General features: G+C 60.2%; 2 protein-coding genes across 4 annotated transcripts; both read right to left on the minus strand.

The window, feature by feature from the left end:
- Positions 1-8: 8 nt before the first annotated feature.
- LOC121063236 (mucin-5AC-like) lies at positions 9-6,360 on the minus strand (the record flags this gene model as incomplete). Its single annotated transcript, XM_040543604.1, has 6 exons — positions 9-22; positions 462-984; positions 1,309-1,581; positions 4,249-4,833; positions 5,593-5,646; positions 6,307-6,360. Coding segments are annotated over 6 exons (1,503 nt in total), but the record flags the coding sequence as incomplete, so codon positions are not given.
- Positions 6,361-19,483: 13,123 nt separating this feature from the next.
- LOC121063241 (mucin-3B-like) lies at positions 19,484-21,435 on the minus strand. Of its 3 annotated transcripts, XM_040543608.1 has the most exons (7): positions 21,374-21,435; positions 21,086-21,248; positions 20,850-21,005; positions 20,340-20,443; positions 20,176-20,235; positions 20,025-20,068; positions 19,484-19,708 (listed from the first exon to the last, which is right to left on the minus strand). In XM_040543608.1, exons 1-7 carry the CDS (start codon positions 21,396-21,398, stop codon positions 19,607-19,609), a joined length of 654 nt encoding a protein of 217 aa, XP_040399542.1. In that variant the 5' UTR covers positions 21,399-21,435; the 3' UTR covers positions 19,484-19,606. The 3 variants fall into 3 exon arrangements, with proteins under 3 accessions (XP_040399542.1, XP_040399544.1, XP_040399543.1); XM_040543610.1 differs by lacking the exon at positions 20,176-20,235; XM_040543609.1 differs by lacking the exon at positions 20,176-20,235 and having other exon boundaries at positions 19,484-19,781.
- Positions 21,436-21,445: the final 10 nt, after the last annotated feature.

Raw genomic sequence — 21,445 nt, forward strand, 5'->3', positions numbered from 1 at the left:
GGTGAGGGTCAGCCATGGAGGCCTGGGAGGAGGGGCGGAGGAGGGAGGAGGCCGAGAGGAGGGAGGACAGGAGGGAAATGGAAGCTGACCTGGAGGAATGGTGGTGGTGGTTGTTGGGGTGGTGGTGGTGGTCGTTGGGGTGGTGGTGGTTGTTGGGGTGGTGGTAGTGGTGGTGGTCGTGGTCGTTGGGGTGGTGGTGGTCGTCGTCGTAGTAGTGGTCGTGGTGGTGGTTGTGGTCATTGCGGAGGTGGTGGTGGTCACTGGGAAAGTCATTGTGGCCACTGGGGCTGTAGTGCTGGTCACTGGAGCTGTAATGGTGGTCAATGGAGCTGTGCTGGTGGTCTCTGGAGCTGTACTGGTGGTCACTGGAGCTGTGCTGGTGGTCACTGGGGTGGTGCTGCTGGTCACTGGAGCTGTGGTGGTGGTCACTGGGGCAGTGCTGCTGGTCACTGGGATGGTACTGGTGGTCACGGGGGTGGTGCTGGTGGTCATTGGAGCTGTACTGGTGGTCACTGGAGATGTGCTAGTGGTCACTGGGGATGTAGTGGTGGTTACTGGGGCTGTACTCATGGTCACGGGGGACGTGCTGGTAGTCACTGGAGCTGTACTGGTGGTCACTGGGGCGGTGCTGGTGGTTACTGGGGCAGTGCTGGTGGTCACTGGAGCTGTCCTGATGGTCACTGGGGCAGTGCTGGTGGTCACTGGAGCTGTACTAGTGGTCACTGGAGTTGTACTAGTGGTCACTGGAGTAGTACTGGTGGGCACTGGATATGTGCTGGTGGTCACTGGAGCGGTGCTGGTAGTCACTTGAGCTGAACTAGTGGCCACTGGAGCTGTACTGGTGATCTCTGAGGTGGTACTGGTGGTCTCTGAGGTGGTGCTGGTGGGTACTGGAGCTGCACTGGTGGTCTCCAAGGTGGTGTTGGTGGTTTCTGAGGCAGTGCTGGTGGGCACTGGAGCTGTACTGGTGGTCTCTGAGGTGGTGTTGGTGGTCTCTGAGGTGGTAATGGTGGGCACTGGAGCTGTACTGGTGGTCTCTGAGGTGGTACTGGTGGTCTCTGAGGTGGTGTTGGTGGTCTCTGAGGAAGTGCTGTTGGGCACTGGAGCTGTACTGGTGGGCACTGTAGCTGTACTGGTGGTCTCTGAGGTGGTGTTGGTGGTCTCTGAGGCAGTGCTGGTGGGCACTGGAGCTGTACTGGTGGTCTCTGAGGTGGTGTTGGTGGTCTCTGAGATGGTGCTGGTGGGCACTGGAGCTGTACTGGTGGCCTCTGAGGCGGCGTTGGTGGTCTCTGAGGTGGTGCTGGTGGTCTCTGAGGCAGTGTTGGTGGGCACTGGAGCTGTACTGGTGGTCTCTGAGGTGGTGTTGGTGGTCTCTGAGGCAGTGCTGGTGGGCACTGGAGCTGCACTGGTGGTCTCTGAGGTGGTACTGGTGGTCTCTGAGGCAGTGCTGGTGGGCACTGGAGCTGCACTGGTGGTCTCTGAGGTGGTGTTGGTGGTCTCTGAGGTGGTGCTGGTGGTCTCTGAGGCGGTGCTGGTTGGCACTGGAGCTGTACTGGTGGTCTCTGAAGTGCTGTTGGTGGTCTCTGAGGCGGTGCTGGTGGGCACTGGAGCTGTACTGGTGGTCTCTGAGGTGGTGTTGGTGGTCTCTGAGGTGGTGGTGGTGGGCACTGGAGCTGTACTGGTGGTCTCTGAGGTGGTACTGGTGGTCTCTGAGGCAGTGCTGGTGGGCACTGGAGCTGTACTGGTGGTCTCCGAGGTGGTGTTGGTGGTCTCTGAGGTGGTGCTGGTGGTCTCTGAGGCGGTGCTGGTTGGCACTGGAGCTGTACTGGTGGTCTCTGAAGTGCTGTTGGTGGTCTCTGAGGCGGTGCTGGTGGGCACTGGAGCTGTACTGGTGGTCTCTGAGGTGGTGTTGGTGGTCTCTGAGGTGGTGGTGGTGGGCACTGGAGCTGTACTGGTGGTCACTGGGGTGGTGCTGGTCGTCTCTGAGGTGGTGTTGGTGGTCTCTGAGGTGGTGCTGGCAGGTACTGGGGCTGCACTGGTGGTCTCTGAGGTGGTGTTGGTGGTCTCTGAGGTGGTGCTGGTGGGCACTGGAGCTGTACTGGTGGTCTCTGAGGCAGTGCTGGTGGGCACTGGAGCTGTACTGGTGGGCACTGGAGCTGTACTGGTGGTCTCTGAGGCGGTGCTGGTGGGCACTGGAGCTGTACTGGTGGTCTCTGAGGTGGTACTGGTGGTCTCTGAGGTGGTGTTGGTGGTCTCTGAGGTGGTGCTGGTGGGTACTGGAGCTGCACTGGTGGTCTCTGAGGTGGTACTGGTGGTCTCTGAGGTGGTGTTGGTGGGCACTGGAGCTGTACTGGTGGTCTCTGAGGTGGTACTGGTGGTCTCTGAGGTGGTGTTGGTGGTCTCTGAGGTGGTGGTGGTGGGCACTAGAGCTGTACTGGTGGTCACTGGGGTGGTGCTGGTCGTCTCTGAGGTGGTGTTGGTGGTCTCTGAGGTGGTGCTGGCAGGTACTGGGGCTGCACTCGTGGTCTCTGAGGTGGTGTTGGTGGGCTCTGAGGCGGTGCTGGTGGGTACTGGAGCTGTACTGGTGGTCTCTGAGGTTGTACTGGTGGTCTCTGAGGTGGTGTTGGTGGTCTCTGAGGCAGTGCTGGTGGGCACTGGAGCTGCACTGGTGGTCTCCAAGGTGGTTTTGGTGGTCTCTGAGGTGGTGCTGGTGGGCACTGGAGCTGTACTGGTGGTCTCTGAGGTGGTGTTGGTGGTCTCTGAGGCAGTGCTGGTGGGCACTGGAGCTGTACTGGTGGTCTCTGAGGTTGTACTGGTGGTCTCTGAGGTGGTGTTGGTGGTCTCTGAGGCAGTGCTGGTGGGCACTGGAGCTGCACTGGTGGTCTCCAAGGTGGTGTTGGTGGTCTCTGAGGTGGTGCTGGTGGGCACTGGAGCTGTACTGGTGATCTCTGAGGTGGTGTTGGTGGTCTCTGAGGCAGTGCTGGTGGGCACTGGAGCTGTACTGGTGGTCTCTGAGGTGGTACTGGTGGTCTCTGAGGTGGTGTTGGTGGTCTCTGAGGCAGTGCTGGTGGGCACTGGAGCTGTACTGGTGGGCACTGGAGCTGTACTGGTGGTCTCTGAGGTGGTGTTGGTGGTCTCTGAGGCAGTGCTGGTGGGCACTGGAGCTGCACTGGTGGTCTCTGAGGTGGTACTGGTGGTCTCTGAGGCAGTGCTGGTGGGCACTGGAGCTGCACTGGTGGTCTCTGAGGTGGTGTTGGTGGTCTCTGAGGTGGTGCTGGTGGTCTCTGAGGCGGTGCTGGTTGGCACTGGAGCTGTACTGGTGGTCTCTGAAGTGCTGTTGGTGGTCTCTGAGGCGGTGCTGGTGGGCACTGGAGCTGTACTGGTGGTCTCCGAGGTGGTGTTGGTGGTCTCTGAGGTGGTGCTGGTGGGCACTGGAGCTGTACTGGTGGGCACTGGAGCTGTACTGGTGGTCTCTGAGGCAGTGCTGGTGGGCACTGGAGCTGTACTGGTGGTCTCTGAGGTGGTACTGGTGGTCTCTGAGGTGGTGTTGGTGGTCCCTGAGGCAGTGCTGGTGGGCACTGGAGCTGTACTGGTGGGCACTGGAGCTGTACTGGTGGTCTCTGAGGTGGTGTTGGTTGTCTCTGAGGTGGTGTTGGTGGTCTCTGAGGCAGTGCTGGTGGGCACTGGAGCTGTACTGGTGGTCTCTGAGGTGGTGTTGGTGGTCTCTGAGATGGTGCTGGTGGGCACTGGAGCTGCACTGGTGGTCTCTGAGGTGGTACTGGTGGTCTCTGAGGTGGTGGTGGTGGGCACTGGAGCTGTACTGGTGGTCACTGGGGTGGTGCTGGTCGTCTCTGAGGTGGTGTTGGTGGGTACTGGAGCTGTACTGGTGGTCACTGAGGTTGTACTGGTGGTCTCCGAGGTGGTGTTGGTGGTCTCTGAGGCGGTGTTGGTGGGCTCTGAGGCGGTGCTGTTGGGCACTGGAGCTGTACTGGTGGTCTCTGAGGTGGTCTTGGTGGTCTCTGAGGCAGTGCTGGTTGGCACTGGAGCTGTACTGGTGGTCTCTGAGGTTGTACTGGTGGTCTCTGAGGTGGTGCTGGTGGTCTCTGAGGCAGTGCTGGTGGGCACTGGAGCTGCACTGGTGGTCTCCAAGGTGGTGTTGGTGGTCTCTGAGGTGGTGCTGGTGGGCACTGGAGCTGTACTGGTGGTCTCTGAGTTGGTGTTGGTGGTCTCTGAGGTGGTGTTGGTGGTCTCTGAGGCAGTGCTGGTGGGCACTGGAGCTGTACTGGTGGTCTCTGAGGTGGTACTGGTGGTCTCTGAGGTGGTGTTGGTGGTCTCTGAGGCAGTGCTGGTGGGCACTGGAGCTGTACTGGTGGGCACTGGAGCTGTACTGGTGGTCTCTGAGGTGGTGTTGGTGGTCTCTGAGGCGGTGCTGGTGGGCACTGGAGCTGCACTGGTGGTCTCTGAGGTGGTACTGGTGGTCTCTGAGGCAGTGCTGGTGGGCACTGGAGCTGTACTGGTGGTCTCCGAGGTGGTGTTGGTGGTCTCTGAGGTGGTGCTGGTGGGCACTGGAGCTGTACTGGTGGGCACTGGAGCTGTACTGGTGGTCTCTGAGGTGGTGTTGGTGGTCTCTGAGGCAGTGCTGGTGGGCACTGGATTTGTACTGGTGGTCTCTGAGGTGGTGTTGGTGGTCTCTGAGGCAGTGCTGGTGGGCACTGGAGCTGTACTGGTGGGCACTGGAGCTGTACTGGTGGTCTCTGAGGCGGTGCTGGTGGGCACTGGAGCTGTACTGGTGGTCTCTGAGGTGGTGTTGGTGGTCTCTGAGGTGGTGCTGGTGGGCACTGGAGCTGCACTGGTGGTCTCTGAGGTGGTACTGGTGGTCTCTGAGGTGGTGCTGGTGGTCACTGGAGCAGTGCTGGTAGTCACTTGAGGTGAACTAGTGGCCACTGGAGCTGTACTGGTGATCTCTGAGGTGGTACTGGTGGTCTCTGAGGTGGTGCTGGTGGGTACTGGAGCTGCACTGGTGGTCTCCAAGGTGGTGTTGGTGGTCTCTGAGGTGGTGCTGGTGGGCACTGGAGCTGTACTGGTGGGCACTGGAGCTGTACTGGTGGTCTCTGAGGTGGTGTTGGTGGTCTCTGAGGCAGTGCTGGTGGGCACTGGAGCTGCACTGGTGGTCTCTGAGGTGGTACTGGTGGTCTCTGAGGCAGTGCTGGTGGGCACTGGAGCTGCACTGGTGGTCTCTGAGGTGGTGTTGGTGGTCTCTGAGGTCGTCCTGGTGGTCTCTGAGGCGGTGCTGGTGGGCACTGGAGCTGTACTGGTGGTCTCCGAGGTGGTGTTGGTGGTCTCTGAGGTGGTGCTGGTGGGCACTGGAGCTGTACTGGTGGGCACTGGAGCTGTACTGGTGGTCTCTGAGGTGGTGTTGGTGGTCTCTGAGGTCGTCCTGGTGGTCTCTGAGGCGGTGCTGGTGGGCACTGGAGCTGTACTGGTGGTCTCCGAGGTGGTGTTGGTGGTCTCTGAGGTGGTGCTGGTGGGCACTGGAGCTGTACTGGTGGGCACTGGAGCTGTACTGGTGGTCTCTGAGGTGGTGTTGGTGGTCTCTGAGGCAGTGCTGGTGGGCACTGGAGCTGTACTGGTGGTCTCTGAGGTGGTGTTGGTGGTCTCTGAGGCAGTGCTGGTGGGCACTGGAGCTGTACTGGTGGGCACTGGAGCTGTACTGGTGGTCTCTGAGGTGGTGTTGGTGGTCTCTGAGGCAGTGCTGGTGGGCACTGGAGCTGTACTGGTGGTCTCTGAGGTGGTGTTGGTGGTCTCTGAGGTGGTGCTGGTGGGTACTGGAGCTGCACTGGTGGTCTCTGAGGTGGTACTGGTGGTCTCTGAGGTGGTGCTGGTGGGCACTGGAGCTGTACTGGTGGTCTCTGAGGTGGTGTTGGTGGTCTCTGAGGCAGTGCTGGTGGGCACTGGAGCTGTACTGGTGGTCTCTGAGGTGGTGTTGGTGGTCTCTGAGGCAGTGCTGGTGGGCACTGGAGCTGTACTGGTGGTCACTGGGGTGGTGCTGGTCATCTCTGAGGTGGTGTTGGTGGTCTCTGAGGTGGTGCTGGCAGGTACTGGGGCTGCACTGGTGGTCTCTGAGGTGGTGTTGGTGGGCTCTGAGGCGGTGCTGGTGGGTACTGGAGCTGTACTGGTGGTCTCTGAGGTGGTCTTGGTGGTCTCTGAGGCAGTGCTGGAGGGCACTGGAGCTGTACTGGTGGGCACTGGAGCTGTACTGGTGGTCTCTGAGGCAGTGCTGGTGGGCACTGGAGCTGTACTGGTGGTCTCTGAGGTGGTACTGGTGGTCTCTGAGGTGGTGTTGGTGGTCCCTGAGGCAGTGCTGGTGGGCACTGGAGCTGTACTGGTGGGCACTGGAGCTGTACTGGTCGTCTCTGAGGTGGTGTTGGTGGTCTCTGAGGTGGTGTTGGTGGTCTCTGAGGCAGTGCTGGTGGGCACTGGAGCTGTACTGGTGGTCTCTGAGGTGGTACTGGTGGTCTCTGAGGTGGTGGTGGTGGGCACTGGAGCTGTACTGGTGGTCACTGGGGTGGTGCTGGTCGTCTCTGAGGTGGTGTTGGTGGGTACTGGAGCTGTACTGGTGGTCTCTGAGGTTGTACTGGTGGTCTCCGAGGTGGTGTTGGTGGTCTCTGAGGCGGTGTTGGTGGGCTCTGAGGCGGTGCTGTTGGGCACTGGAGCTGTACTGGTGGTCTCTGAGGTGGTGTTGGTGGTCTCTGAGGCAGTGCTGGTTGGCACTGGAGCTGTACTGGTGGTCTCTGAGGTTGTACTGGTGGTCTCTGAGGTGGTGTTGGTGGTCTCTGAGGCAGTGCTGGTGGTCACTGGAGCTGTACTAGTGGTCACTTGAGTTGTACTAGTGGTCACTGGAGTAGTACTGGTGGGCACTGGATATGTGCTGGTGGTCACTGGAGCGGTGCTGGTAGTCACTTGTGCTGAACTAGTGGCCACTGGAGCTGTACTGGTGATCTCTGAGGTGGTACTGGTGGTCTCTGAGGTGGTGCTGGTGGGTACTGGAGCTGCACTGGTGGTCTCCAAGGTGGTGTTGGTGGTCTCTGAGGTGGTGGTGGTGGGCACTGGAGCTGTACTGGTGGTCTCTGAGGTGGTGTTGGTGGTCTCTGAGGCAGTGCTGGTGGGCACTGGAGCTGTACTGGTGGTCACTGGGGTGGTGCTGGTCATCTCTGAGGTGGTGTTGGTGGTCTCTGAGGTGGTGCTGGCAGGTACTGGGGCTGCACTGGTGGTCTCTGAGGTGGTGTTGGTGGGCTCTGAGGCGGTGCTGGTGGGTACTGGAGCTGTACTGGTGGTCTCTGAGGTGGTCTTGGTGGTCTCTGAGGCAGTGCTGGAGGGCACTGGAGCTGTACTGGTGGGCACTGGAGCTGTACTGGTGGTCTCTGAGGCAGTGCTGGTGGGCACTGGAGCTGTACTGGTGGTCTCTGAGGTGGTACTGGTGGTCTCTGAGGTGGTGTTGGTGGTCCCTGAGGCAGTGCTGGTGGGCACTGGAGCTGTACTGGTGGGCACTGGAGCTGTACTGGTCGTCTCTGAGGTGGTGTTGGTGGTCTCTGAGGTGGTGTTGGTGGTCTCTGAGGCAGTGCTGGTGGGCACTGGAGCTGTACTGGTGGTCTCTGAGGTGGTACTGGTGGTCTCTGAGGTGGTGGTGGTGGGCACTGGAGCTGTACTGGTGGTCACTGGGGTGGTGCTGGTCGTCTCTGAGGTGGTGTTGGTGGGTACTGGAGCTGTACTGGTGGTCTCTGAGGTTGTACTGGTGGTCTCCGAGGTGGTGTTGGTGGTCTCTGAGGCGGTGTTGGTGGGCTCTGAGGCGGTGCTGTTGGGCACTGGAGCTGTACTGGTGGTCTCTGAGGTGGTGTTGGTGGTCTCTGAGGCAGTGCTGGTTGGCACTGGAGCTGTACTGGTGGTCTCTGAGGTTGTACTGGTGGTCTCTGAGGTGGTGTTGGTGGTCTCTGAGGCAGTGCTGGTGGTCACTGGAGCTGTACTAGTGGTCACTTGAGTTGTACTAGTGGTCACTGGAGTAGTACTGGTGGGCACTGGATATGTGCTGGTGGTCACTGGAGCGGTGCTGGTAGTCACTTGTGCTGAACTAGTGGCCACTGGAGCTGTACTGGTGATCTCTGAGGTGGTACTGGTGGTCTCTGAGGTGGTGCTGGTGGGTACTGGAGCTGCACTGGTGGTCTCCAAGGTGGTGTTGGTGGTCTCTGAGGTGGTGGTGGTGGGCACTGGAGCTGTACTGGTGGTCTCTGAGGTGGTGTTGGTGGTCTCTGAGGCAGTGCTGGTGGGCACTGGAGCTGTACTGGTGGGCACTGGAGCTGTACTGGTGGTCTCTGAGGTTGTACTGGTGGGCACTGTGGTGGTGCTGGTGGTCACTTCATTTCCAGGAATGTTCAGGATTTTAGTTGCCAGTGAGGTCAGAAGCGAGGCGGCTGCTGTCAGCACCTCGTGGCAGCCGCCCCGTCCCGCACCTTTCCCATTTGTACCCCCCAGCCGCGCACCTGGCCTTCCTCCCCCCCCGCCACCACCACCACCCTCTCCCCCACTTTCGCTTTCATCTGACCCTTGTCCTGTTCCCGTTCACACGTCCGTGGGACCGGTGGGGCGGAGGCCGCACGGGAGGATGTGGCCTCTGCTGTCCCATTTTGTTGTCTCTTCTGCCCAAGCTCATGGCCTCCACTGTCCCAGTTCTGGCTTCTAGTGCCCCAATCCCGGCTTCAACTGCCCCAATTCTGGCCTCCGGTGCCCCAATTTTTCCCTCCACTGCCCCCATTCTGGCCTCTGATGCCCCAGTTCTGGCCTCCACCACTCCAGTTCATCGTCTACACTGCCCCAATTCGTGGCCTCCCCTGCCCCAACTTTGGCATCCACTGGCCCTCATCAGTGCCATCAATGCGGGGCAGGGTGCTGTGGAGTGTCTCCATCCCTGTCCTTGTCCTCGTCCCCCTCCCCAGTGTCCCCATCCCCCTCCCCAATGTCCCATCCCTGTCCCCACCAGGTCAGTGCCACCTCAGGCCGTGGAGGCCGATTCCCCCCTCAGCCTCCCCAACGCACCCCAAGGAGATGCCCCAGGGGAGGCCGCCCCCTCCCGCCCCCGACATCTGCGTTTCATTGCGCCCCGGCCGGGCTCCACTCACCTGCCACTTCCCCGTAGAGGAGGAGGAGGAAGAGGAGGAGGAAGGCCCAGGTGCAAGACCCCATCTTGGCGCCCCCCAGCCCCGCGGCGCTGCCAGCAGCATCCCGGTGCGGAGCCATGCCCGGGGCAGGATGGCAGTGGGGAACTTTGCCCCTCTGCAGGGAGGAGCCGCGCGTTCCCAGGATAGGCGGTGGTTGGGGGGCGCGGCCATGCCTGGACGAGTCGTGGGCACCGTGACCGTGGGGACAAACGTGACAGTCCCCTCCCCGATATTGGGGACAACCACAACGGCCCCCTCCCCGGTATCACCACCCTGGGGATGTCGCGGTGTCCTGGGGACGGGGTGTTTCTTCCTTTTTGGGGTGAATCTGACCCAAATTGGGGACTGGGGGCTGGGGTTGGGGGCTGGTAGATGGATTCCAGCCATTGTGGGGTCTTCCCTGGTTCTGTCCAACCATCGTTGGGTTCTCCCAGATTGATTCCAACCATCGTTGGCTGGTCCAAGACCATTTCCAACCATCTTTGTGTCCCCCAACATCGAATCCAACCATCGCTGGGATGCCCAAGATCGTTTCTAACCATCATTGGGTCCTCTAATTTTGATTCCAACCATCGCAGTGTGCTCAGGTGGCCAAGAAGGCCAACAGCGTCCTGGCTTGTATAAGAAGCAGTGTGGCCAGCAGGGCTAGGAAAGTGATTGTCCCCCCGTACTCGGTGAGTCCACACCTCAAGTACTGTGTTCAGTTTTGGGCTCCTCACTACAAGAAGGACGTCGAGGTGCTCGAGCGAGTCCAGAGAAGGGCAACGAAGCTGGTGAGGGGTCTGGAGAACAAGTCTTACGAGGAGCGGCTGAGGGAGCTGGGGTTGTTCAGCCTGGAGAAGAGGAGGCTCAGGGGCGACCTTATCGCCCCCTACAGGTACCTTAAAGGAGGCTGTAGCGAGGTGGGGGTTGGTCTATTCTCCCACGAGCCTGGTGACAGGACGAGGGGGAAGGGGCTAAAGTTGCACCAGGGGAGGTTTAGGTTGGATATTAGGAAGAACTTCTTTACGGAAAGGGTTGTTAGGCATTGGAATGGGCTGCCCAGGGAAGTGGTTGAGTCACCATCCCTGGAGGTCTTTAAAAGACGCTTAGATGTAGAGCTTGGTGATATGGTTTAGTGGAGGACTTGTTAGTGTTAGGTCAGAGGTTGGACTCGGTGATCTTGGAGGTCTCTTCCAACCTAGATGGTTCTGAGATTCTGTGATATGGGGGCATTTGGAGCCATTTGGAAATATTTTGGTGTTGGTTTTTTTTTTCAGGTCAATTCCAGGTCCAATCTTCAGGCTGCTTTGGGGCCGTTCCGGGGCACTTTGGGGCTTTTCTATTCCAGGGCTGTCTTGGGGTCCACTTTGGGGCCATTTCAGGTCTGTTTTGGGACATTTGGGGACAGTTTGGGAACATTTGGGGACATTTAGGTGTGTTTTGCGTTCACTTTGGGGCAATTGGTGTCCATTTTTGCGGCATTTGGGGCAATTTGGGAGCACATCCACATCCTTTTTGTCTCCCAACCCCATCAGTGATGTCCCCCCATCCCTGGTGTCCCCCATCTCCTCCCTGGTGTCCCCCCATCTTTGATGTCCCCCCCATCTTTGGTGTCCATTCCCATTCCTGGTGCCCCCCATCTCCATCTGCCATATCCCCCGTCCCCAACGTCCCTCGTCCCTGTCACCATCCCATGAGGCTTTGCTGGTGCCCAGGGAGCTGCCACGAACTGTAGGGCCGGGGGCATTTGGGGACCTTCTAGGACCTGTAGGGCTGGGGAGATTTGGGGTGAGTCTCACCCAAATTTGGGACTGGGAGCTGGGGATTTGTGGGTTCTGGTGGCCCCCAGAACTGGTGAAGACCCCCCAGAAGGACCCAGATGGACCCCAGCAGCTGCAGCCCCAAGGGGGCCGTGGTTGGCCGGTTCCCACCCCAGCCCCGACGTCCCTTGTGACCATGGCTGGCGTGGGGCCGGAGGCAGCAGCAGAATTTTTGTTGGGATGCACAGAATTTTTATTGGGATTGCCCATCCCTAAGTGGGATGGGCAGACGCTGGCCAGGAGTCCTGTCTCCCACTGCCAGAATCTGCAAACACAGGTGTTTCCTCCTCCTCGCTGAGCAAACAAAATCTCTCAGGTCCTGCCAAGCCCATTTCCAGTCACTGCTGGGATGTCCTGGGCCGCTTCCAGCTCCGCCAGGTTCCTATAGATTGCTTCCAGCCATGGTTGGGTCTTCCCAGAGCATTTCCAGCCATGCTAGGGTCTTCCAAGAGTATTCTGTGCCGTGGTTGGGTCTTTCAAGAGCATTTCCAGCCATGGTTGGGTCTCCCTGGTTGGGTCTCCCCACATTGACTCCTGGCCGAGTCTTCCCAAATTGTTCCCAGCCCCATCTGCTTCTTCCCAGATTGCTCCTGTGGGCACCGCGTTGAGCAGGAGCCAATGATGGCCTTGGAAGCAGCATCCTTGAGAAGGTCCTGGAAGTGCTGGTGTCACTGAGGTGAGCAGGAGGCAACATTGTCCTTCGAATCAGCATCCTTGAGAAGGTCCTGGAGGTCCTGATGGGCATCGAGGTGAGGAGGAGGCAACATTGTCCTTGGAATCAGCATCATTGAGAAGGTCCTGGTAGTGCTGGTGGGCAATGAGGTGAGGAGGGGCCAGCAAAGACCTTGGAGGAGAATCGTTGAGAAGATTCTTGGCTCCCACATCCCCCTGCCCCACAGCGCTCTGCCCCATATCCCCCTGACCCCACCCCACCCCCACACCCTGTGTTCCCACCCCACATTCCCCTGCCCCACATCTCACAGTACCTGGGTCACAACTGGGGCCGCAGTGAGGGTCTGGCGATCTGCATCTGTGGGGGGGTGGAGAGAAAGGAGAAGGGGACAGAGGTGAGGTGGGTCCGGGGGGGCTGAGGGGTGGTGGGTGCGTGCGGGGGGGGGACGGGTCTTGGGGGCACCCACCGGGATGTCGGTGTTGACCCGTTCCAGCGAGGCCGTGAAGCTCCGTAGGCTGCCGCCTGTAGGGGACATGGGTGGTGGGCGATGGGGTGAGTGGTGGGGCTGTGGGAGCAGCTGCTGTCCCACCACCCCCCCCCAGTGCTGCCCCCCGGAGCCCTCCCGACCTGGGTCGGTGGCGTTGCTGTTGTCGAGAACGAAGCCATCGGATGCCGTCCAGGTGCCACCTTCGTTCTCGTACCAGCTCTCCTCAGCGGTGGCCGAAGTGTTGCTGGGGGGCAGCGCCAGGGGGCTCGGAGGGGGCAGAAGGACAGAGGAGGGGGCTGTGCCCCCCCGCCCCCAGCCTGCCCAGATGTCCACCAACAACCCCGTTCTGAACCCCAACCAAGCCCAGGTGTCTGCCACCAGCCCACATGTCCGTCACCAAACAACCAACCCAAAAGACCCCGGACCATCCAACCCAATTAAACCCAACCCAACCCATCCCATCCAACTCAACCACCCCAACCCAACCAACCCAAAAGACCCCAAACCATTCAGCCCTACTAAACCCAACCCTACTAAACCCAACCTAGCCTCCACCAACCCATCCAAACCAAACCACCCCAACTCACCCCAACCCAACTCACCTCACCCCAACCCAACCAACCCAACCAACCCAATCACTGCCCCTCTACCTCTTCCTGCCCTTCTTCCGTATCACCAGCAGCACAGCAAGGGTGATGCAGGCGACGAGCAGCACCGTGACAACCACCCCCAACCCGGTGGCCACCTTGCTGACACGCCCGGAGCACCGGGTGCCCGTGTACCAGTAGAGCGATTCATCCCGGCAGCTGCAGGGACAAGGAAAGGTCAGGCCGGTGGTCCCAGGGGGCCAGGGGGTGCGCACACAGGGACACGTGGTGGCACTCACAAGCACTGTGGCCCGGCGCGGGTGACGCGGCACTCGCCATGGTGGCAGTCGATGGTGCCGGGTGTGTTGGCCGTGCAGTTGGTGACGCAGCGGATGGCGTTGCTCATGTTCTGCGCATAGTAGTAGTCCTGGTAGCCGACGGGCACCCGCTGCTGGCACAGTGCTGAGGAGGGGGCACGGAAGGGGGTCAAATGGGGTGGTGGGGTGTGTAGGGGCTGGTGGGGCACATAGGGGGCTCAGGGGGCGCATGGGGCTCTGTGGGGGGCACCCCAGCCACCCAGGCCTCACCGTCAAATGAAGAGGACTCCGTCATGTTCTTGATGATGGGACTGGGTGGCACCTTGAAGCAGACGATGGCTGCGGGGAGAAAGAGGCTGTCAGGGACCCTTCTCTGGAGCCTCCCCGAGGGGTTGGGTGGCGAGGGGTGAGGACGGGACACCCACAGGAGTCATTCTCGCAGTCGCCCTGGCTTTCGGCAGTCTCCTGAAGCTTCTGCACCAACTCCTGCGTCTTGTTCTGGAACTCCTCGGTCAGGCTGGGGCTGGCGGTGGTTCTGAAGATGACCTCGTGGTCCACGTTGAGGCCGGTGCCCACAGGGGAGGACGCGGAGGCTCCCCCGGCCCTGCGTACCCGGGCTCCCTGCCTGCTGGAGGCCGCCGGCACAATGCGGAGGATCTTCACGCCCTCGTAGCCAGGCACGGAGCTGTAGATCTTGGCCATCTGCCAGGGCAAGGGGCGCATTGAGGATGGGTCCGGTGCGGCCCGGCCTCCCCTCACGGGGCCTGGCCTCCCCTCTCACTCCCAGCCTCTCCTCTCGCTCCCAGCCTCCTGTTGTGCTCCCAAACTCCCCTTGTGCACCCTGATCTCCCCTTGATCTGTCAGCCTCCCCTCAGGTTCCCAGCCTTCCCTCGCGGGGCCCAGCTTCCCCTTGTGCTCCCGGGCCTCACCTCCTGCCGGAATTGCTTCTCAAAGTTCTCATAGGCCTCCGAGCGGGGGTCCTGCAGCTCCTCCGTGTAGATGAAGTTGGTGACGGTCACCACCAGCTCCACGTTGGCCACGATCGTCCCCTCAATAGCTGCGGGAGGCAGGAGGAGAGTGAGCATGGGGGGCCGGGGCTGGGCGGAGGCCATTGGCCAGGGGGAGGCCATGAGCAGGGGGGAGGCCGTGGGCTGGGGGCAGGCTGCACTTACGGATCTCGGTGGTGATGGAGTCGCTGAAGAACTCACACAAAGGGCCATAGAAGTCAGAGACGCAGATGCACTTGACACCGTCGTACTTGCCTCCATTCTGGCAGACCACTGTGGGGAGAGCATACGTCAGGGGGCAGCCAGGGGTGGGGGGGGTCCAATGAGGAGACCCCAGGTAGGACAGGGGTGAGGGTTAGCAATGGAGGCCTGTGAGGTGGGGTGGAAGCAGGAGGAATGCAAGGAGGGGAGGATGGGAGGGAGATGGAGGCTGACCTGGAGGAACAGTGGTGGTCGTTTGGGTCGTCGTGGTTGTTGGGGTGGTGGGGGTGGTCGTTGGGGTGGTGGTGGTAGTGGTGGTCGTTCGGGTGGTGGTGGTGGTGGTCGTTGGGGTGGTGGTGGTGGTTGTTGGGGTGGTGGTGGTGGTCATCGTGGTGGTTGTTGTGGTAGTGGTCGTGGTTGTGGTTGTTGTGGAGGTGGTGGCGGTTACAGATGTGGTGGTGGTGATCCCTGGGGCAGTGTTGGTGATCACTAAAGCTGTACTGGTGGTTACTGGAGAGCTAGTGGTGGTTACTGGTCCTGTACTGCTGGTCACTGGGGCAGTGCTGATGGTCAGGGGGTCACTGGTGGGTGTCGTGGTGTCATTGCTGGTGGTCATGGGGTCACTGGTGGGTGTCATGGTGCCGGTGGTGATGGTCACGGGGTCACTGGTTGGTGTCGTGGTGTTGTTGGTGGTGGTCATGGAGTCACTGGTGGGTGTCGTGGTGTCGGTTGTGGTTGTCACGGCGTCACGGGTGGGTGTCGTGGTCTCATTGCTGGTGGTCATGGGGTCACTGGTGGGTGTCATGGTGTCACTGCTGGTGGTCACGGGGCTTGTGGTGGGTGTCATGGTGTCAGTGGTGGTGGTCACAGGATCTGTGGCAGGTGTCGTGGTTTCGTTTGTGGTGGTCACGGGGTCACTGGTGGGTGTCGTGGTGTCATTGGTGGTGGTCACGGGGCTTGTGGTGGGTGTCATGGTGTCAGTGGTGGTGGTCACAGGGTCTGTGGCAGGTGTCGTGGTTTCGTTTGTGGTGGTCACGGGGTCACTGGTGGGTGTCGTGGTGTCATTGGTGGTGGTCACGGGGTCAGAGGTGGGTGTCGTGGTGTCATTTCTGGTGGTCACAGTGTCGCTGGTGGGTGTCGTGGTGTCATTGCTGGTGGTCATGGGGTCACTGGTTGGTGTCGTGGTGTCACTGCTGGTGGTCATGGGGTTTGTGGTGGGTGTCATGGTGTCGGTGGTGGTGGTCACGGGGCCACTGGTGGGTGTTGTGGTGTCATTACTGGTGGTCATGGGGTCACTGGTGGGTGTTGTGGTGTCGTTGGTGGTGGTCACGGCATCACTGGTGGGTGTCGTGGTGTCATTGGTGGTGGTCACGGGGTCACTGGTGGGTGTCGTGGCATCGGTGGTGGTGGTCACGGGGTCTGTGGTCGGTATTGTGGCATTGTTTGTGGAGCTCACAGTGTCGCTGGTGGGTGTCGTGCTGTCACTGCTGGTGGTCACAGGGTCACTGGTGGGTGTCGTGGTGTCATTGCTGGTGGTCACGGGGCCACTGGTGGGTGTTGTGGCATCGTTTGTGGTGGTCACGGGGTCACTGGTGGGTGTCGTGGTGTCATTGCTGGTGGTCATGGGGTCACCGGTGGGTGTTGTGGTGTCATTTGTGGTGGTCACGGGGTCACTGGTGGATGTCGTGGTGTTGTTACTGGTTGTCATGGGATCACTGATGGGTGTCTTGGTGTCGTTTGTGGTGGTCACGGGGTCACCGGTGGGTGTCGTGATGTCATTACTGGTGGTCTTGGGGTCACTGGCTAGTGTCATGGTGTCAGTGCTGATCACGGAGTCACCAGTGTGCATTGTGTTGGCATTGCTTTTGGTCATGGGGTCTCTTGTCATTGTGGAGTTGTATGTCTTGAGACTTGCATTGTCAGCTTCATACGAGCCGGTGCTAGCCATGTAGGAGCCGGTTTGGTGTCCATTTCTGCTCCATGCTCCATCTGCGGAGGTTCCTTTTGATGTGGAGGCTGCATCACTCGGTGCTGCATGGAGGCCACCCTGTCCCTCACCTTTCCCCTTTGCCTCCTTTCCAGCCTTGCCTGTAGCTGTGCACTTCCTCCCTCCCCCCCCCCCCCCCCCAGCTCCGACCTCTTCCTCTCTTTTGCTTTTATCTGACCCTTGTCCTGTTCCCGTTCACATGTCCGTGGGACGGGTGGGGCAGAGGCTGCACGGGAGGACGTGGCCTCCAGTGCCACAGTTTGTGGTCTCTTCTGCCCAAGTTCATGGCCTCTGCTGTCCCAGTTCTGGCCTCCAGTGCCCCATTTGTCGCCTCAACTGCCCCAGTTGTAGCCTCCGGTGCCCCAACTGTTGCCTCCACTGCCACAATTCTGGCCTCCGATGCCCCAGTTCTGGCCTCCACCACCCCAATTCGTCTACACTGCCCCAATTTGTGGCCTCCCCTGCCCAATTTCTGGCCTCCACTGGGCCTCATCAGTGCCATCACCGTGGGGTGGGGGACTGTGGAGTGTCCCCATCCCTGTCCTTGTCCCTGTCCCCCTCCCCAATGTCCCTGTCCCCCTCCCCAATGTCCTGTCCCTGTCCCCAACAGGATGGTGCCACCTCGGGCCATGGAGGCCGATTCCCCCCTGAGCCTCCCCAACACACCCCAATGAGATGCCCCAGGGGAGACCACCCCCTCCTGCCCACCATATTGGCATTTCGGTGCTCCCCGGCAGGGCTCCACTCACCCGCTGCATCCCCGTAGAGGAGGAGGAGGAAGAGGAGGAGGAAGGCCCGGGTGCAAGACCCCATCTTGGTGCCCCCCAGCCCTGCAGTGCCACCAGCAGCATCCTGGTGCAGAGCCATGCCCGGGGCAGGAGTGGCAGTGGAGAACTTTGCCCCTCTGCGGGGAGGAGCTGCGTGTTCCCAGGGCAGGCGGTGGCTTGGGGGGGCGCAGCTGTACCCGGACCAATCGTGGGCACCATGACCGTGGGGACAAATGTGACAGTCCCCTCCCCGATATCGGGGACAACCACGATGGCCCCCTCCCCGATATCACTGCCCTGGGGGTATTGCAGTGTCCCCGGGAGGGGGTGTTTGTTCCTTTTTGGGGTGAATCTGACCCAAACTGGGGACTGGGGGCTAGGGTTGGGGGCTCGTAGAGGGATTCCAGCCTTCGTGGCGTCTTCCCAGGTCGTGTCCAACCATCATTGGGTTCTCCAAGATTGTTTCCAACCATCGTTGGCTGGTCCAAGTTCATTTCCAACCATCTTTGTGTCCCCCAACATCGATTCCAATCATCGTTGGGTCCCCAAGATCAATTCCAACCATCGTTGGTTCCTCTAATTTTGATTCCAACCATCGCAGTGTGCTCAGGTATCCAAGAAGGCCAACAGCATCCTGGCTTGCATAAGAAGCAGTGTGGCCAGCAGGGCTAGGGAAGTGATTGTCCCCCCGTACTCAGCTCTGGTGAGGCCACACCTCGAGTCCTGTGTTCAGTTTTGGGCCCCTCGCTACAAGAAGGACATGGAGATGCTCGAGCGAGTCCAGAGAAGGGCGACGAGGCTGGTGAGGCATCTGGAGAACAAGTCTTACGAGGAGCGGCTGAGGGAGCTGGGGTTGTTCAGCCTGGAGAAGAGGAGGCTCAGGGGTGACCTTATCGCTCTCTATAGGTACCTTAAAGGAGGCTGTAGCGAGGTGGGGGTTGGGCTATTCTCCCACGTGCCTGGTGACAGGACGAGGGGGAATGGGCTAAAGTTGCACCAGGGGAGGTTTAGGTTGGATATTAGGAAGAGCTTCCTTACTGAAAGTGTTGTTAGGCATTGGAATGGGCTGCCCAGGGAAGTGGCTGAGTCACCATCCCTGGAGGACTTTAAAAGACGCTTAGATGTAGAGCTTGGTGATATGGTTTAGTGGAGGACTTGTTAGTGCTAGGTCAGAGGTTGGACTCGGTGATCTTGGAGGTCTCTTCCAACCTAGATGGTTCTGTGATTCTGTGATTCTGTGATATGGGGGCACTTGGAGCCATTTGGAAATATTTTGGTGTGTTCTTTCTTCAGGTCAATTCCAGGTCCCATCTTCAGGTTGTTTTGGGGCCGTTCCGGGGCACTTTGGGGCTTTGCTATTCCAGGGCTGTCTTGGGGTCCACTCTGGGGCCATTTCAGGTCTGTTTTGGGACTGTTTGGGAACATCTGGGAACATTTAGGTGTGTTTTGTGTTCACTTTGGGGCAATTGGTGTCCATTTTTGAGGCATTTGGGGCAATTTGGGAGCACATCCACATCCTTTTCGTCTCCCAGCCCCATCAGTGATGTCCCCCCATCCCTGGTGTCCCGCATCCCCATCCCTGGTGTCCCCCATCCCCATCTTTGGTGTCCCCCCATCTTTGGCGTCCACCCATCCTTGGTGTCCCCACCATCTTTGGTGTCCATCCCCATCCCTGGTGCCCCCATCTCCATCCCCCATGTCCCCTGTCCCCAACGTCCCCCGTCCCTGTCACCTTCCCATGAGGCTTTGCTGGTGCCCAGGGAGCTGCCAGGACCTGTAGGGCTGGGGGCATTTGGGGACCTTCTAGGACGTGTAGGGCTGGGGGGATTTGGGGTGAATCTGACCCGAATTTGGGACTGGGAGCTGGGGATTTGTGGGTTCTGGTGGCTCCCGGCGCTGGTGGAGACCCTCCAGAAGGACCTAGATGGACCCCAGCAGCTGCAGCCCCAAGGGGGCCGTGGTTGGCCAGTTCCCACCCTGGACCCAACATCCCCTGTGACCATGGCTGGCGTGGGGCCGGAGGCAGCAGCAGAATTTTTATTGGGATGCACAGAATTTTTATTGGGATTGCCCATCCCTAAGTGGGACGGGCAGAGGCTGGCTGGGAGTCCTGTCCCCCACTGCCAGGATCTGCAAACACAGGTGTTTCCTCCTCCTCGCTGAGCAAAAAAACATGCCCGGGTCCTGCCAAGCCCATTTCCAGTCACTGCTGGGCCGTCCTGGGCCGCTTCCAGCTCTGCCAGGGTCCTACAGATTGCTTCCAGCCATGGTTGGGCCTTCAAAGAGCATTTCCGGCCATGGCTGGGTCTTCCAAGAGCATTTCTAGCCACGGTTGGGTCTTCCAAGAGCATTTTGAGCCATGGTTGGGTCTCCTGGTTGGGTCTCCCCAGGTTGACTCCTGGCTGAGTCTTCCCAAATTGTTCCCAGCCCATATGGTTCTTCCCAGATTACTCCCGTGGGCACCGTGGTGAGCAGGAGCCAACAATGACCTTGGAAGCAACGTCGTTGAGAAGGTACTGGAAGTTCTGGTGGGCACCAAGGTCAGCAGGAGGCAACGTTTTCCTTGGAATCAGTGTTGTTGAGAAGGTCCTGGAAGAGCTGGTGGCCGATGAGGTAAGGAGGAGCCAACGATGATCTTGGAATCAGCGTCGTTGAGAGGGTCCTGGAAGTGCTAGTGGGCACTGAGGTGAGCAGGAGTCAACATAGTCCTTGGAATCAGCATCGTTGAGAAGGTCCTGGAGGTCCTGATGGGCTCCGAGGTGAGGAGGAGGCAACATAGTCCTTGGAATCAGTGTCACTGAGAAGGTCCTGGAGGTCCTGGTGGGCAATGAGGTGAGGAGGGGCCAGCGAAGACCTTGGAGGAGAAACATTGAGAAGATTCTTGGCTCCCACATCCCTCTGCCCCACAGCGCTCTGCACCACATCCCCTGCCCCCACCCCAGCCCCACACCCTGTGTTCCCACCCCACATTCCCCTGCCCCACATACCTGGGTCACAACTGGGGTCGCAGCGAGGGTCTGGCGATCTGCATCTGCAGGGGGGTGGAGAGAAAAGAGAAGGGGACGGAGGTGAGATGGGTCCGGGGGGGCTGTGGGATGGGGGGGGAGTGCAGGGGGAGGGATGGGTCTGGGGGGGCACCCACCGGGATGTCGGTGTTCACCCGTTCCAGCGATGCCGTGAAGCTCCGTAGGCTGCCGCCTGTTGGGGACATGGGTGGGGGGCGATAGGGTGAGCGGTGGGGCTGTGGGAGCAGCTGTGGTCCCACCGCCCCCCCCAGTGCTGCCCCCCGGAGCCCTCCCGACCTGGGTCGGTGGTGTTGCTGTTGCTGAGGACGAAGCCGTCGGATGCCGTCCAGGTGCTGCCATCGTTCTCATACCAGCTCTCCTCAACGGTGGCCGAAGTGTTCCTGGGGGACAGCGCCAGGGAGCTCGGAGGGGGCAGAAGGACAGAGGAGGGGGCTGTGCCCCCCCGCCCCCAGCCTGCCCAGATGTCCACCAACAACCCCGTTCTGAACCCCAACCAAGCCCAGGTGTCTGCCACCAGCCCACATGTCCATCACCAAACAACCAACCCAAAAGACCCCGGACCATCCAACCCAATTAAACCCAACCCAACCCATCCCATCCAACTCAACCACCCCAACCCAACCAACCCAAAAGACCCCAAACCATTCAGCCCTACTAAACCCAACCCTACTAAACCCAACCTAGCCTCCACCAACCCATCCAAACCAAACCACCCCAACTCACCCCAACCCAACTCACCTCACCCCAACCCAACCAACCCAACCAACCCAATCACTGCCCCTCTACCTCTTCCTGCCCTTCTTCCGTATCACCAGCAGCACAGCAAGGGTGATGCAGGCGACGAGCAGCACCGTGACAACCACCCCCAACCCGGTGGCCACCTTGCTGACGCGCCTGGAGCACCGGGTGCCCGTGTACCAGTAGAGCGATTCATCCCGGCAGCTGCAGGGACAAGGAAAGGTCAGGCCGGTGGTCCCAGGGGGCCGGGGGGTGCGCACACAGGGACACGTGGTGGCACTCACAAGCACTGTGGCCCGGCGCGGGTGACGCGGCACTCGCCATGGTGGCAGTCGATGGTGCCGGGTGTGTTGGCCGTGCAGTTGGTGACGCAGCGGATGGCGTTGCTCATGTTCTGCGCATAGTAGTAGTCCTGGTAGCCGACGGGCACCCGCTGCTGGCACAGTGCTGAGGAGGGGGCACGGAAGGGGGTCAAATGGGGTGGTGGGGTGTGTAGGGGCTGGTGGGGTGCATAGGGGGCTCAGGGGGCGCATGGGGCTCTGTGGGGGGCACCCCAGCCACCCAGGCCTCACCGTCAAATGAAGAGGACTCCGTCATGTTCTTGATGATGGGACTGGGTGGCACCTTGAAGCAGACGATGGCTG

This window comes from Cygnus olor, unplaced genomic scaffold, assembly GCF_009769625.2.
Source record: "Cygnus olor isolate bCygOlo1 unplaced genomic scaffold, bCygOlo1.pri.v2 scaffold_129_ctg1, whole genome shotgun sequence".
Classification (NCBI taxonomy): domain Eukaryota; kingdom Metazoa; phylum Chordata; class Aves; order Anseriformes; family Anatidae; genus Cygnus; species Cygnus olor.